Source organism: Solenopsis invicta, chromosome 4, assembly GCF_016802725.1.
Source record: "Solenopsis invicta isolate M01_SB chromosome 4, UNIL_Sinv_3.0, whole genome shotgun sequence".
NCBI lineage: Eukaryota > Metazoa > Arthropoda > Insecta > Hymenoptera > Formicidae > Solenopsis > Solenopsis invicta.
In genome coordinates, this window is record NC_052667.1 from 15,422,337 (window position 1) to 15,438,601 (window position 16,265).

The 16,265-nt window shown below is 35.8% G+C and overlaps 2 protein-coding genes across 2 annotated transcripts; both read right to left on the reverse strand.

Moving 5' to 3' along the window:
• Positions 1 to 11,942: 11,942 nt before the first annotated feature.
• On the reverse strand, positions 11,943 to 13,613 carry LOC120357535. Its single transcript, XM_039448168.1, has 2 exons — positions 12,446 to 13,613; positions 11,943 to 12,071 (listed from the first exon to the last, which is right to left on the reverse strand). Exon 1 carries the CDS (start codon positions 13,579 to 13,581, stop codon positions 12,448 to 12,450), a length of 1,134 nt encoding a protein of 377 aa, XP_039304102.1. The 5' UTR covers positions 13,582 to 13,613; the 3' UTR covers positions 11,943 to 12,071; positions 12,446 to 12,447.
• A 1,331-nt stretch (positions 13,614 to 14,944) lies between these two features.
• On the reverse strand, positions 14,945 to 15,892 carry LOC113004983. Its single transcript, XM_026139752.2, has 2 exons — positions 15,688 to 15,892; positions 14,945 to 15,612 (listed from the first exon to the last, which is right to left on the reverse strand). The coding sequence occupies exons 1-2, from the start codon at positions 15,890 to 15,892 to the stop codon at positions 14,945 to 14,947; spliced, it is 873 nt and encodes a 290-aa protein (XP_025995537.2).
• Positions 15,893 to 16,265: the final 373 nt, after the last annotated feature.

The window sequence follows — 16,265 nt, forward strand, 5'->3', positions numbered from 1 at the left end:
TTGTCAAAAAAATGCAGATCTGTATGAGCATTCGCTGAAATTCCTGCCCAAATCATTACATCGCTTTTATTGTAGCTATGCTTCTAACTTACAGTGCAATCTGCAAAACGTTCTCCACTGCGACGATAAATTCGTTCTCGTCCATCTGGAGAATAAAGACAAAAACGACTTTCATCGCTAAAGAGTACTTTGCTCCAGTCTGCGTAAGTCCAGTGTCTATGTTCATGTGCAAAATTGGGTCGAGCTACACGATGACGACGTGTGAGCAAAGGTACAGTGGCTGGCTTACGCAAAAACAGATTTTGTTCCGCTAATCTTCTCCGAACAGTGTTAACGGATACATTCGTGTTGCGGACATCCTTTAAATTATTTCGAATTCGGACAGCTGTTCGAATGTCTATTTCTTAATGAATTTAAAACAATGCATCGATCATCATTGTCTGTGGTACATCAAGGTCGTCCCGAACCAGACCTTCTCTGGAAAGAATTGGTGTCTAAGTACCTAACGTAAGCACGTTGCACAGTTGACACTGACAAATCAATTGCTTCAGCAACATATCTTTGACTTCTGCCATCTTCACTTAAAGCGACAACTTAGGCAGCTTTTTCAGGATTTATCGTCGTCATAATTAATCAGTAATTTGAAGGCAAAAAAATTAATTATCATTTAAATTAAAGTCGCACAAAACGTCTCAAACGGAAAAAATCAAGGAAAAAATTTCCCGAGACAGCACAGTTTTGTGAAGATTTTCTTTAAAGATTTTGGCACAGTTAAAAAACTGCTAGATTTTCCGCGGATGCATTAATTACATTTATAGCATTATATGCGAATTTTTCTTACGAAAGAGCTTCTTTGCTCGGCCTTCTGTCGGCGGTGTCCCAAACAACTGTTTGAGACAGTATTTGAACACAGTGTAATACAAATTCGGGACACCGCCGACAGAGGAGTTAACGAACCACGGTGTCTTTATCCTTGTGGTATGCAAATACACACACACACACACACATACAATCCACAAGGAGGGTTTGGAGTCTTTAAATACTGTGGAATTGACGAACCACGGGATCTTTATCCTTGTGGTATGCAAACACACATACACACGCACGCACGCACGCACGCACGCATGCACGCACGCACGCACACACACACACACACACACACACACACACACACACACACACACACACACACACACACACACACACACACACACACGCACGGATATGTTTTTAAACCAACAACATGTCTTGGACAAAATTGTAGTGATTTGCATTAATAACGGCGACATTGCAATTCATAATTCATTATTATCTCGTAAAAAACAACTTTTCTTTAAATTGGCATAACTTAGCGAAAAGTTATCGTATAGAGTTCCGCAAAATCGCATTTTAAAGGGAAAAATTCAAACTTTAACGCGTTTTTTACCTCATTGAGTTATGTCAACTGCTTCACTCCACATAACTCTAGAAATTGCACGTTTTATTTATCAATTTTGCAAGTTTTTGTTCGATCATCGGCTAATAGCAAATTAATCATGCCACTTAATCGGCATTAAAATTTTCTCAAAGTACTGGTTTCCAGCTTTAATTCCTTTTTTGGAATACCCCTGTATCATAAATATTTCTTGTTTTACAAGCGTGTAAAGTTTGGTAAATTTTTCCTAAATTTTTAGTGTACTGCTTTTTTTGGTGGGCAGTGTACATTTATAATAATGAGCAACAAAATTGTAAATATTTTATAACTATTTATAGTTTAACTGGAAACATACTTAAACTCATGAAACAAAACTTAATGAAAAAAATTTAATAAAAAATTTAATTTCGTAGAGCAAACGTTGTACTCCAAATTTTATTTTTTATAATGAACTCATCCATAAGTACATAAATATCTAAAGTTTCAGTAATCTCGGAATGCACATGCAATATAGCGGCTGAATTCAACCGAACTTGTTGCATTGTAGAACGTAAATATGTTTTTAACCTTCTCAAAGCAGAAAAAGAACGTTCTGCAGTACACGACGTCACTGGTATTGTTAATGGTATTTGAATTAGTTTTGTATATTCCGAAACCAACTCTCTTACGACGTTATCTTTTTGAAGAATTGTAACAACGTCTCCGAGACATGTGACAGTTAATTTTCGGCTGTGTAGTATGTCAAAAAACATTCTCCGATGGAGTGCAAGCTTCTGATTATCAAAATCATTCTTGTATTCTGCAAGAGCATTTTTAATTTCGCTTTCGTTATATTTATTATTTCCGATTGCAACATTTTTCATTTCTTTTAAAAAGTTCATGGTTTCGGTTGAAAATCTTTCATTTAAAGATGCAAAGACTTGGTCATGTATTTGTAAATATACATGTTTATAATGTGCTTTTGGCGTTGAAAAATCATGACTATTATCAGTATTTTCCAATCATTTTGGAACCTTACGAAGCCGCGGTAGTTTAGGATCTTCTAGTCCTAGTCTAGTTGCTTAGCTTTAGTAATAGTTTCTTCCCATATCGACTCAAAGTTATTCTGTCGAGACTTTGAAAACATCGAAATTACATTTTTTACCATCTTGTACGATCTTTGAATGTTTAAATTCATTTTTTGCAAGTTAGTGTTTAAAATTTTGATAACTCCAAAAATTCTAATTATAAAACTTAGATTGAAATAAAATTCAAAACTTTCGAGATAGTGTAAAAATCCAAGAGCTTTTGTATAGTTGCTACAATGAAATGTTGAATCAAACTCAAATAATAGTCGAGTTGCTTCATAATTGTTTGGTTCATACAGCGTTCTTAAAGATTTTACACCACCTAATAAATCGAAAATATAACAAACGTTAATAATCATAAATCTAAATTAATAAATTTATATATATATATATATATATATATACACAGCAGAATTTATTATTTATTCCTAAAATTTAATATTATTCAATTTTTAATTAAAATGTGATTATTTATAAACCGTTGCTAAAAAAAAAAATTATTAAAAAAAAGCGCTTTCTCAAAAGGAAAAACAATGTTAAGTACATTTAATACATTCAGTACATGTATAGATATATGTATATGTACAATGTAAGTGCGAACATTTTATGTTTTATGAAATATTATCGAATATTTTATTTCATAGTTATCTTAATTCTTACGTAGTTGGGCAAAACTGTATAAGCGCAGGACTGATATCTGATTGCAATTCTTTAAAACGTCCTTGGCGCTTAGGGGATTCTTGTATAAAATTGATGAGCTTCTTCACCACACCAATGAAAATTTTTACGCTGAATATACACTCCATCCCGACTTGTACCACTAAATTTAGATTGTGAGCATTACAATGCACGTATAAAGCTCGTAGTTTACTTTCTTTAATGCGTGCCTATAATCCTGTAATTTTTCCGCTTACATTAGTCGCTCCGTCATAACATTGTCGTCTTAAGTTATGGATATCTAGATCAAATCGAGCCAAAATATCTTTCACTATATTAAATAATATTTCGGCTATCGTACTTGGCGTTTTGTAAAATCCCATGAATATTTCTTCTATTGTCATATTGTCCAGTACGATTCTTATCAAAAAGGACACTTGCTCGAATCGTGTAATATCAGATGTTTCGTCGATTATTATAGAAAAATATTTGGTTTTTTTAATTTTTGCAAGTTGTTTGTTTAAAATTTCTTTTTCCATCAAATGAAGAATTTCATTTACTGAATCTTTATGAGTCCATTTATATTACGTTTCAAGTCACTTTTCAAGTATGGAGACGTCTTCGGCTCGTAATAGTAATTTTAATACATTAAAAGATTCGTATGTTTTTCCACGGAAAGCTAATCCTTGTCAAGCTAAAAAGTTTATAGTAGAAAATATTTTACGAAGGGGGCCTCTCGAGCCTCTACCATTTCAGTTTGTTTAGCGGATGATATATGTTGAATAACAGTCAGTTTCTTCAGATTATTTAATCTAATTACAACTGAAAGGTAAAAATCACTTTTCTCATGATTTTTGAAGCGAGAAGCCGTTTTTCCAGTTACTATAACCTTTGGTTACAAATGCTTCTTTTGCATTTACGGATTGAGTGTTAAATGGCCGTGGCAACTTTAGATCTATCGCTTGTGTGCATATTATGCAAATTGCTTTTCTGTCAATATTCAAATTTAGATTCTTTTCCCACGAAAATTCTTTTGTCCATCGTTTAAAAGCTTTAGGAATATCTTTATTTGTAACAAAATTATTTAAATATATTTGTGCGCATTTATTAAAAATGTATTAAATATCATGTTTTAAATATATATACGTATCGAGAATATATATATTAATTTATTAAAAAATTTAGCTGTATTTTCACGCAAAAATTCTAAAAAATGTAATAAATTAGAAAATATAGGAAATTGAAATAATTATTAACAGTTATTACGTATTTAAATTGGTTTATCATATTTATTTATTATATTTATTATATTTATACTTTGACTATTGTTTTGATCTAAAGTTTTACTAAATTTGGTCTCTTCTAAACAATTTATTGCACTCGTGTCATTTTCTTTCATGTTTTATTTCTTTAGACAATCGGAATCAAAGACACACGCTACTTCACCTTGAGATTCTTTTGTATTGATAGAGCTGATAGAGATTGAATCGTTTCGTGGTTCAACATTTTCAAAGGCTGTATCTTATTATCTCTCACTCGTATTATATACCTTTCCATTATATGTTAGTCGGTCTCCCAAATGTACATGTATATACACACACAACGGCGATTGGGTTCTGTCTCTCACTTGTTTATTCCGAAACAAATAAAGACTAGCCGCTAAGATGCACGAAAGCTATAGACTAGCGATACTAGCGTTCTTCGCGAAGAAAAATACAAACTACAAGAAGAGAACTGCGTATTGCGTGAATATTTTATCGGCCGCACTTGGTTTGCTCAATGTGTGTAATTGAAATTTTGATTGAAATAAAAGTTCCAAACATATTTAACTATTTTTAGTTTAACACTTGTTATTTTCAACAAGTTGTTTATAAAGAATTTTTTATGTGTGAAAATCCACACATAAAAAATTCTCATGTGTGGAGTACTCCACACACACCTCACAAAAGTTGCCGCCCATGATTAGAAAGAATTATTGTTGCCGCAGAATCCGTTCTTCACAGACATCCTTTTCCTCAAGACCATGTGTATGTTAGAAATCTGTTTAACATCTTCACTTTCTTCCCCTCATTTATTATCCTGACATTTTGGGATACGACATTTCCGACGCATCCCTCCAAAGGATGTGGAGGTATCACGAAGCATCCGGGTAGAAAATGCGGAGGAAGAGAAAGAGGAGGAAGTGGTGGAGGTAGAAGTAGAGGAGGTGGATGGCGAGGAGAAGAAAAGTAGAGGAGGTGGAGGTAGAGGTGGAGGAGGTGGAGAAAGTAGAGGTGCTGGAAGTGAAGAAAAAGAAGGAGGAGAACGACAATCCAATAATATATTTCTATCCTCTTCCTCCCCCCAAGGACGGAGAACCCGCGGACGGGGAAGCCGCGGACGAGGACAAACAAGTCGTGGACAAGAAAGCCGCGGACAAGAAAGCCGCGGATAAGAAAGCCGCGGACAAGAAAGCCGCGGACGGGGAAGACAATAACAATAGTGATAGTGGTAAATGGTGGGATGATGGTGGTGGTGGTGGTGGTGGTGGTAGTGGTAGTGGGTAGTGGCGGTGGGCGGCGAGCGACGGCGGGCAGCAGTAGCAAGTAGACAGTGATGATGGCAGGCGGCGACAGTTAAGGGCAGCGGTGGCAGGGTAAATTTTTTTAAATTATTTATTATTTATTATTATTTCTCATTTTGCGCGGCGGCGGCGTTAGACACGCGCGCGTCCGCAAAATTTGCCGCAAATGATAATAGGTCGGTTCAAATTTGGACACCAAGGGTCCCCCCTTCCCCCCCAACGACGATTACCTTATCACGTGCATAGGTATGCCGCCGCCAACAAAACACCCCTGTTTTGATAAACATTGGCCGGTACACTACCCTTGTTTATCAAAACTAATAACGATGTAAGCACGTGTGTGAGTCATACCCCCACAACATACTCTCCCGCACCTACAGTTCCCCCGCATACCAACCCCCTCCCCTCCTTCGTTGTTTCTGGGTTTAAACTGGCCTAGATATTCTACTATTATTAAATATCAGTAACAGTGAGATTAACATATATTATTAATTTACAATTAATATTCACTTTGTAACACACAGCGAGTATATGTAATATCATGTATTATTTTAATTAGTTCAATGAACTCTATATATAATGCAAATGTTACACTTAATTTTATTAACTTTAATAAACAGGATTTAAAATATACTTGCCATATTTATTAATTAATCCAGTCACAAATTTTTGAAACCAGCATAAACATGCAGCATTAAAACTTTCAAAACTCAACTTGTAAAATTATACGTACAACAGGCATTCGAATTATTTTTATATTTTCATTCAATCAGATGATACTTGTTTCAAACATCAATTCATTCAAAATATACATTTACATTAACGCTAAAATTAAAAAATTATGACTTAGAGGCAGATCTGAGAAAGCACATTTTCCATGAGAAAGTGAGATATCTGTTGGAGGAAGGTAGGAAAATAAAAACAGATTAAACAATGCGCATTTGGTCTAATTTGTTTTGTTTCGTTATTCATGTGCACTTTGTCAATCATACATTATAACACTTGGAAAATTTGATGCATAGCACTCGTAAGAGCATAATACATGGCTTTGTCTAATCAAAAAACATATTTATTGTGGATGGAGCTAAGGATTTGGTTATAAGGGTGTTACATCTGGCAGAAAAAATTTTTATTTTCCTGCGCCATCAGTATTAATAATAGCCTAATTGAGAGTCGGGAACACCCTCCGACCAATTAAATGAATCCCACATCGAAATCTTAATTCGATATCGCTCATACGGCTTTTACATGCGCAACCGCTTGGCAACATCGTGGCGCCGTCCCCTCGACGCGCAACACCCGCAAGTATCTATCGGCGCGTGACAAACATCGTGCGCGCCAACCCCTCAACTCGCGACCTCCTTTAATATCTCCAGGCTCCGCGCCTCGAAATTCCATTTATCTTTTCAATTTAATATAAAATATTAGGAACGGCAAATTTATAATTATTGAAGCGTGATTCTTCATGGATGCTTCCTACTAGCGCACCATGTAACTCAAATTAAAACAACTCTAAAATTGCGGCCAATAAAAACACCAAAAGATTTTGAATTAATATGAAGATTGATCTCTCATAAATAACGATAAAACTTTAACTTTTTATACATTGTTGTGCCCGGTGGTGTTCCAGGCACGTCGGTAGGTATTTTCGGGATTTGCTTTTGCCCAAAGAGTTAGAACTCACGGGACGGCAGCAGCTCGGACGGTTGCCAATAGGGATGTTTGATCTTGTCAAAAGAATCGATTTTTTGAATCGAACTGAATCGTAACTAAAAGTATCGATCCGTCCAAAAATCGAATGCCAAAGAATTAATTTCGCAAAAATCGATGTTTTTTTATTCTTTTAATTTTATACAAAATTATGCCGTACATTTCAAGATTACATCTGTACTTATTATTTACGTATTGTTCAAACAAAATTTTTTTTTATGTAGACAATACAAGCCATGTAAATTATTGGATAACATAATACTAAAAAATTAAAAAAGATAAATAAATAATTAAATTGTGAATATATCTGATTTTAATATTGACAAAATAAAAATATTAAAAATTCAAAAATAAAATATAATTTACGTTATTTCTGTATATTGGTAAAAATAAAAGCAGTACGCTGTTACGTCTGGTGCCCAAAATTTCTCTCTAACTTTACGCACCATCCGCATGCATTTGTTAACGTAACTTTAAACCTTATAGAGAAAATTACAGAAACAAATTTCGATACATAGAGATAATGTAATATAAATAGCCACGTCAAATCTAGAATTATAATAGCATCATATACCGCTCTAAATTTTGTAACATTTTTCAATAAACATATTAACAGACAAAATAGTAAACCGGTGATCAGGTGATGATTGCGTGTACTAGGTGCTATTGCGCCGTACATGCCAACCTGAGATCACTAGTTGAAATATAAATTTAATTAAATTGGAAATAATGCGCGGAATGCGATACCAACGCTCGCGCGCGGTCTCCCCGTGCCTCGCGGCTCCCGTCTGCGTCATCAAGCGCCGGGCGCGCGCATCGAGTCCCAGGATTTATTCAGTCGTAAAGAAAAATAGTTTTCTCATGGTAGAAATAATAAACTTGCAAACTTCAACGTGCACTTTGGAGAGCGCCTACCCCACTATCCTACTATGCACGCGTAATTAAAAAAACGAGAGAACTGAGAGCATTATAAACGACCAAAGTATAAAAATCAATTTCACCCAAAAGCAATATTAAAATTTAAACTTTTCGGTAACGTAACGATTCAGGAAAATCGGCATTACCATCCTGTCAAATCAAAATTAATATAGCTCAAGAGTTGTAACCTGCAGGAATTTTTAAAGGATCTCGGAATAATTTTCGTCGCGAAACCGGTGCGCGCGGGCGCGCGCTTCTCGCGACTCTCGTACGATAATTTTGTCTATCTTCGCAAGACCATTAAAAATAGTATCTTTAATAAACTTATTAATTTCAATCTAAAAATCATTTACACTCACTCTCGGCTTGCATTCTGTCACACCATATTAAAATCCCGTAAGAATTACAACCGCTAGAGTCTTCTGAAAATTCAAGATCGATAAAAAAATAGTTCGCGTTGTAAAATTCTAATTCTTTCGCTATGTAACGACTCAGAAAAATCAGCACTACAGTTCTGCACGCTCAATTTAAGGATCCTTGGGAAATTACATTTTATATGTGAATTTTAAAGCTTCGAAATTAATTCTTGATCTCGTATGCGATTCCCTCTTGAACTCGCGAGCCGCGCGGCGCGCGGAAAGCTCGTGATCATTAAAGGGCTTACCTATATTGAAAAACTAACAGAAATCGGGAACCTCTCCTCCCTGGTAGGGAGGAGCCCCCCCCCCTCGTCTACAACCAGATGGTATAAATACGACGCGAAATCGGAAATCACTTCACTTCTGTAACAGCACTACTTCTGTCGAGTCAGCAATCGGGAAGAGCGCAAACTATTGCAGCCTCCCAACCTGTAGATTGCTGATAAGATAACGGATGGGTTAATAATTTGGACTTTCATAGAGGATCTCAGGATGTCTCTCTCTCTCTTGACCTCTACCTTTCCGCTGAACCTTTTTCCTGACTCCGATGTCGAGAGCAGCAGCCAGGTAGTGCGCTGAATGAGCCTCACTCAAACAGCGCCTCCTCGGCGCTTGTCTAGACTAGGAAAATCTACTCCATTCTAAAAGCGAGACGCGAGTGCGCGCTTCCGAGCCCGCTCACATAGCTCCTTCGTCGACTCGCTCCTCCAATCTGCACTCCTCTCAAGACTGCTAAACCTATCGAATAAAGAAAGAGACGAGACTTCTTGAATCCTCAATGGAAGACTTCTATCAAACTCTTATTCTCATAAAGTTCCTTCTTAATTTTTTTAGATCGCGTTAAAACACACACACACACACTCGCACGCGCTCATTCTCTCTCTTTTCTCTTCTTTTGCGTTCACAACGATAAGAGGTTCTATTTGTAGACTCTGGTGGCAAGCCTTCAAAATACAACTTACTAAAAATGATATCCGGCAAGACAATCTTAAGGTCCACGCGAGACCTCTACAAAATCGTAGACAAACCGGAGGCACTATAACCCATCCTCGCTTTCCAAACCATTTATCTTTAACTAAATTTCTTTCTCTTTTCTCTCATTAATTTTGATTATTCGCACGGTAATATTAAGGCATAATTATACTTGTAATTGTATCACTAGAATCGTAAATAATAAAAAGTTGAAGGGTAAAATCAAGTTCTGACAGTTTCTCTTTCTCTTTCCTTTCTTTTCACCCTCTGTACCACGCACCCTCTTCCACATAACAGCCAAAACCCCTTTTAATGTATAAAAAAAAAACAGTTCAAACAATAAATAATTGTTGTCATGAGGAGGGGCATATCACCCGAATCATGACGACTGGTGACAGCGGCCAAAAATCAAAATCCCATTACGACCCGCTGGTTTACAGACCCGGCGGATCGTAACATACGCCTTAACTAAAATATTTTATATTTCTTTTATATTTATCATTATACATACTATTTACATAATTATATACGCGTTAAGGATTGTTGTAAGATAATTGTGTCTTACAGCGTGAGTATTAGTATCTGAGTGGAATTCATACACGGGAAGACTTATTTCAGTGTCCGGATAATTACGGAAGGTGGAAAATTAATGTCGCTCTCATTAATTTGTATGTATAACAAAATATTTATTATTTGTTCTCAATTTTAATAATAACGTAGTTTTTCTATTTACATTATAAGCTTCTCTTACTTTCTAATTAGTAATGCATATAAAAAATTAATTTGTACTTTAATAACTTATACATACACTCATGTGCTCGTATTGATTAGCAATTATTAGATAACACTTGTAGCACTACTCGCATTCGTTATCCTATTCTGTTAATGTATTTATTAATACCAACGCTAATTTCTTTTAGCAACTTTTAATCGATTTACAGAAGAATAATCGACTATAATTGGTCAATTTCTTACAGATTCCGGCATAAGTTAGCGGTTATGACCTGCATAAACCAACCTTTATAGGCTTTCTACAATAAGCTATTAGTCGGTATCATAAATCATAAGCCATAAAAATTGATCACAGTCAAATGTGAAGAGAATATTCGATGTGATTGATTAATTCTTATGGCTTATAACTTATGATATCGACTAAAGGGCCTCGCACATGAAATGCATAACAGAGCATAAACATAGCTTAAGGTCTCTGGACCAATGAGTTATGTAAATCAATATGGCGACTTTATGCTAAATGCTCATTGGTCCATCGGTCTTATGTTGTGCTTATGTTATGTTATGCATTTCATGTGCGAGGTCTTTAATAGCTTATTGTAGAAATCCTATTATGGGTGCAAATCCATGCAACGGAATAGCGTAGTGGAACGAGAGAAAAACTAATTACGAGCGTTCAACAGTTTTCGGAAACTGTTTAAAAAACTAAGAAACGCTCGTGATTGGTTCGCACCTGAGAATCGAGATCCCGATCTCGGGCCTTAAAAATCAATTCGTCGATTTAATCGGAACTAAAGAATCGATCTAAAAAATCGAGAATTGATAGAAAAAGAATCGATTTTCTAAAAGATCGATTTAAGATCGAACATCCCTAGTTGCCAATCAAGAAACACCTTTCTTGTCGCAATATAATGTAGATTTATTCTCGATACTTCTTCTTATACAGTGGTTGCTTACACTTAGATGCCCTGTTACGACGGGCTGCAGTGCGCGTTATCTTCTTATCGCGGCTCGACGTATGAGTTACGCACGGCCGTGATGTTGCTCTGGCGGTTGTTCGAATTATTCTCCACCGTTTCCCGATTCGGAGGCCCTTTTTATCCTCCAATATTGCTGACGCTCAAATGCAGGTCGGCTGCATGCTGAATCGGCGGCGGTGCGACATCCGGCGAAAGACTATCTTGTCTTCCGTCGTTGTCGCGTTTTCGGCACGTCTTTCGAAAAGAAGTTTCGAAAGACGATCCGCGCTTTCCGTAGTTCTCGCGTTTTCTGCACGTCTTTCGAGAGGAAGTCTCGAAAGACGATCCATTGTTTTCGCGTTTAGCGAATATATGCATAGCAAAAAAATCGCTTTTTGTTGCTATGCACTGGTGTTTGCTTAAGGGGTAACACCACTGTAGACGGCCCAAATAAAGCGTTTTTTTGTGAATTTTTTTTGCATGGAAGGAAAAGTAAGAAGAAAATAATATTTAAGGATGTTATTAAACATGTTTTTAAGTGTTTGTAAAAATTTTTTTATTAAAAAATATTAAAAAATGGCGACGCTATAGCCACTGTCGTGAGACGTGTTTATTTTTTAGGGGTTTGCGGCACGCAGCAGAACCATCGTAGAGATTTATCTGGAACAAAACAAAAAATTTTTTCTTAATCTACATGAGTATAGCTAGAGAAACACGTACGGAATTTGAGAAATATTTATTTTTGAGTAATTGGCACGCATTTAAAAAAAAATTTCAATTTTTGACGGAAAAAACGGTCACATATTTGTCAATAAATAATGTTCTAATCAACTTATCGAAAATTCCGTACGTGTTTCTCTTCGAAATGTTATTTTAAAGAAGTGGTTAAAATTTGGAGTGGAAAGAATGAAAATTGTTTGAGTTATGCTGCGTGCCGTTTTAAAAAACCATGTTTTGAGAAAAACGCGTTTAAAGCTTAGAGACGTGTTTTAGACGGGACAAAATGAAAAATGTGACTGTTTGAAATTTTTTACCATTAGTCTGCTATCCCAGGACCGTAAAGCATCCCTTCTTTGCTCAAGTATTGTTCCTCATTTTCTTTCCGCGACGATTTTGTGCTGGTGCGTGCCTTCTTTGCTGCATCTGTCAAAGCCCGCTCGGAGTGCTCGATCCTTGTCGCATTGGCTTCAAGGCAAAAATTGTATGCTTGGTAGCCGATATCCATCTCCAAAACTTGCATAATTCGTAAAATGTTAGTCAAACCGTCATTGAAGGTGCACACAGCAATATCAGTTGCTGCACATAATACTTTTTTGCCGCTTGAGTAAGATTTTGGCGCCAAGTTCCATACAGCAGCATTGAAACTTTCGTTGCTATTTTGAGTGTAGCCTCCCAAGCAACGATTTAGCAAATCATCACGGCTCAGCTCCTCGTAAATAGGTTTGATAGCTTCAAAAATTTCCTTCGGTAGTGGCGGCTTATGATGGTAAGTAGCCAAGGAATTTGCTGCTTGTGCCTTTTTCCAGTCGCACCAAGACTCCGAGCACTTCTCGTGTTGCGGATTTTCATCGGTTGACATTTTATGAAATAAGGTTGCCCAAATATCATTTTTCATATTTTTCACGGAGTTTGGATTCCGCCGTATCGCTAAACCATAATATATTGTAAGCTCGTCAATTAATTTAGCAGTTAATTTACCTTTTCCTCCGAGGCCTTTTACATTTTTTTTTAAATTTCGCAAACGAGTGCCCATTCTCTTTTGCACGTGATCAATGCACTCTTTCTTTTTCACTTCAAAATTTTCGTATGGATGTTTCTCCAGTATACCCTTGAAGGTTTTGCTATCACCGTCGCCGACATAGTTTGCATATTTCATGCCATGTAAAGTTTCGGAACGTTGAAACATTTCGACGACGGCGTCTACCTCCATCTTACCAGACGAACCTTCATGATTTGCTTGACATTCATCAACGTGTGTTTTGAGCCATTCTTCATACTCAACTGTTTCTAATTTACTCTTCCAATGCTCGCAAGATTTGCAATATTTGGACTTCACCTCAACGTCGACGATTTTGCCAGTGAACCATCCAATCAATGACGTGATTCCGAAAAGCGACGAATATCCACGTTTCCTACTACTAGAGTAGTTAGAAATCAGAAGGTAAGTCATTAGGCTGTACCCTTCGAGCAGGTATCGATGTGCCGTAGGTAGTCGTTTTGGAGCAGCCCGACACGCTTAAGAAAGAGCGCGAAATTTCACACAAAAAATTTTGTAACAGACATAAGACTTTTTTTAACTCATTCTAGAAGGTTCAAAGTATTTTTTAAAGCAATAAAAAAAAAATCGATTTTTCAAAAATTCTACAGTGGTGTTACTGCTTAAGCTACAACACTTTTCCCCCGCCGGGAAAGAAAAACGAGAAAAAGGAGTTTTTTTTGTTTTTTACACCCCTTCCTTGCCGGGAAAGAAAACGGAGGCACGTAGTTTTCTACAATTATTTTTATTTTATAATACATGAGGAGAAAAAGATAAATATATTAGATCGGTTTAATATTAGAAACGCGTGCTTTGTGTGCGTTTTAAAATTGATCTAGGTAATGTATTATAACGCTTGTCTTTGTATTCTAATGTTTCTCTCTTTTTGCCCCGTTTCCTTTTTACAATATATAGTATTATCCCTATTGCAACTGCTACGATTATCAACATGGTAACGCCGCTTGTCGCCATAAATAAAGTTTGTTGATTGAAAATACGGAGTGTCAAGACCCTCATTCAATTCTTTTAACTTTGTTTTTAAATTTTTTAATTTTGGATGATCTTGCACTATTCTCTATATTTTTATTTAAGACATATTCAGTTTTTCTTGTATTATTTCTTTTGGTAATATTTTGGAAATATTGTAATCTGGCATGTATGTCTCAATTTTTGTCTCGTTTAATATTTTAGGTGATTGTGGTGTTACCTCGTGTGTTATTAATTTGCAATTTTTAATGTGATTTTACCTATATTTTCAATCGTTTTCTTTATTTTCCCGTGGCCTTTACATTGGATGATTATTGATTGTTTTCTTGTTGTTGAGTATAACCATGAATGCGGATTACCTAGTGGTATCCAAATTGTGTTATTGGAAGTTATGTATTTTATTTCGCAATTGTCGCTTTGCATTTTATTTTCCACGTATACCTCTAGGGGCGGATTAACAAATTTGTCGCCCCTAGGCCGTTTATACACTGCCGCCTTCCCTCTCCACATTTCTTGCATAATTCATGCAGATAAAAAGAATTAAGTGTATAGCTCTGATTAATCTCTAATACATATTTGTAAATTATCAAAACGTAAATAATTGTATTTATTGATTGTTGATATTATGTACATTCTATATTTTCTTATGTTATTTTGTAAGAATTTTTTATTATATTTTAATATAATATATTTACCGATATCACAAGTGATAATGTAAGGAATGTACGTAAACAAAAGATTCAATTATTAACACAGCTTTTATTTTAATTTAAACATGAAATAGAATAAATTAGACGACTTTGCGTCTGGATTTTTCTTTCGCAAAATCATTTATAATGTCGTTAAAGTCTAAACTATTTAGAATATCTAATTCTATACAGAGAACAGCTAGAGCATTGAGTCGGTCTTCTAACATAGTTGATCGAAGATAATTTTTTATACGTCGCAAGAAAGAGAATGAACGTTCGGCTGTGCAGTTTGCTATGGGAATGCACACATACATCCGTAATGCTACGTCAATATTAGGATAAAGATCCCGCAAATTTTTTTCATACATCCATTTGCAAAGCTGAAGTGGTGTCTTCGGAATTAGATTATCTTTATCTACATCAATATGTCTTTTAAAATGTAGCAGTTTACCCAATAACGAGTCCTCTAAATCATTTGAATATCGACTAAGTAGAATCTTTCCCTCTTCTTCCAATTGGACGGTGGTGAGCTGATTTATTTTCGATATTGCAGCAAATTGTTGATCGAATTGTGCATGCGCAATTTGTCTTTTAATTAATTCACAACGTAATTGGTCAATAATAACCAGAAATGTATTTCTTTTAAAGTGGTCGCTACCAGTTACATCTAATATTTCATCAGGTTCCTCGTCATGGTGAAGTATCCTCTTTCTTTTTCTTTGAATATCAAACTCATAAGTTTTGACACTAGATTTATTAAGAGCTTTATCTTCAAACAATTTGAATTATTCCCGAGTAGTTCCCATAAGTGTTATAAGGGAGTTATACAACTCAACAACAGTACTTAAGTCAATATTGACTTTCTGCAGTAACTTATTTGTTGCATTTAAACGATCTAACAAGAAGCTCCAAAACGTAGCCATGAATGCTGTTTCAAGTCGTTCTAGACGTAAACACAGGGCTTTTGCTTCATTTCTGGTAGATGCCTTCTGAGTTAAATCCTGTTCTAATGTCATGATAGCGTTCAGGATTAGCGACCAAGACTCCATCAGAGCTTTACAAGCGTCATCACGTGCAGACCAACGTGTTTGAGAAAGAGTTTTCAATGAAACATTGCTTGATGTTGAGGCATCTGAAGAACTTTTTTGTAGGACCTCCCATTGATATGTCAAAGCTGTAAAGAAATTGTATAATAACTGAAGTAAGCTGAAAAATGATGTTGCTTCGGGATAGCACTCAGCAGCACAAGTTCCGACCAGGTTTAAAGAATGTGCAGAACATGGAGCATACTCAGCCAGTGGATTTACGTTCTTGATTCTGAAGTCCTGAATATATACCTGACATGTTACTGGCATTGTCGTATGATTGACCACGGCAGTCATTAATATCTAACTTGTAAATTTCTAGTGTTTTAATTACAGC

Bases quoted from the DNA above. Each gene is read 5' to 3' on its own strand.
- LOC113004983 (XM_026139752.2), bottom strand. From the start codon at position 15,892: ATGGAGTCTTGGTCGCTAATCCTGAACGCTATCATGACATTAGAACAG. The intron at 15,613-15,687 runs GTACTGTTGTTG...AATTGTTTGAAG, and splicing joins GAAAGTCAATATTGACTTAA to ATAAAGCTCTTAATAAATCT.
- LOC120357535 (XM_039448168.1), bottom strand. From the start codon at position 13,581: ATGACTTACCTTCTGATTTCTAACTACTCTAGTAGTAGGAAACGTGGA.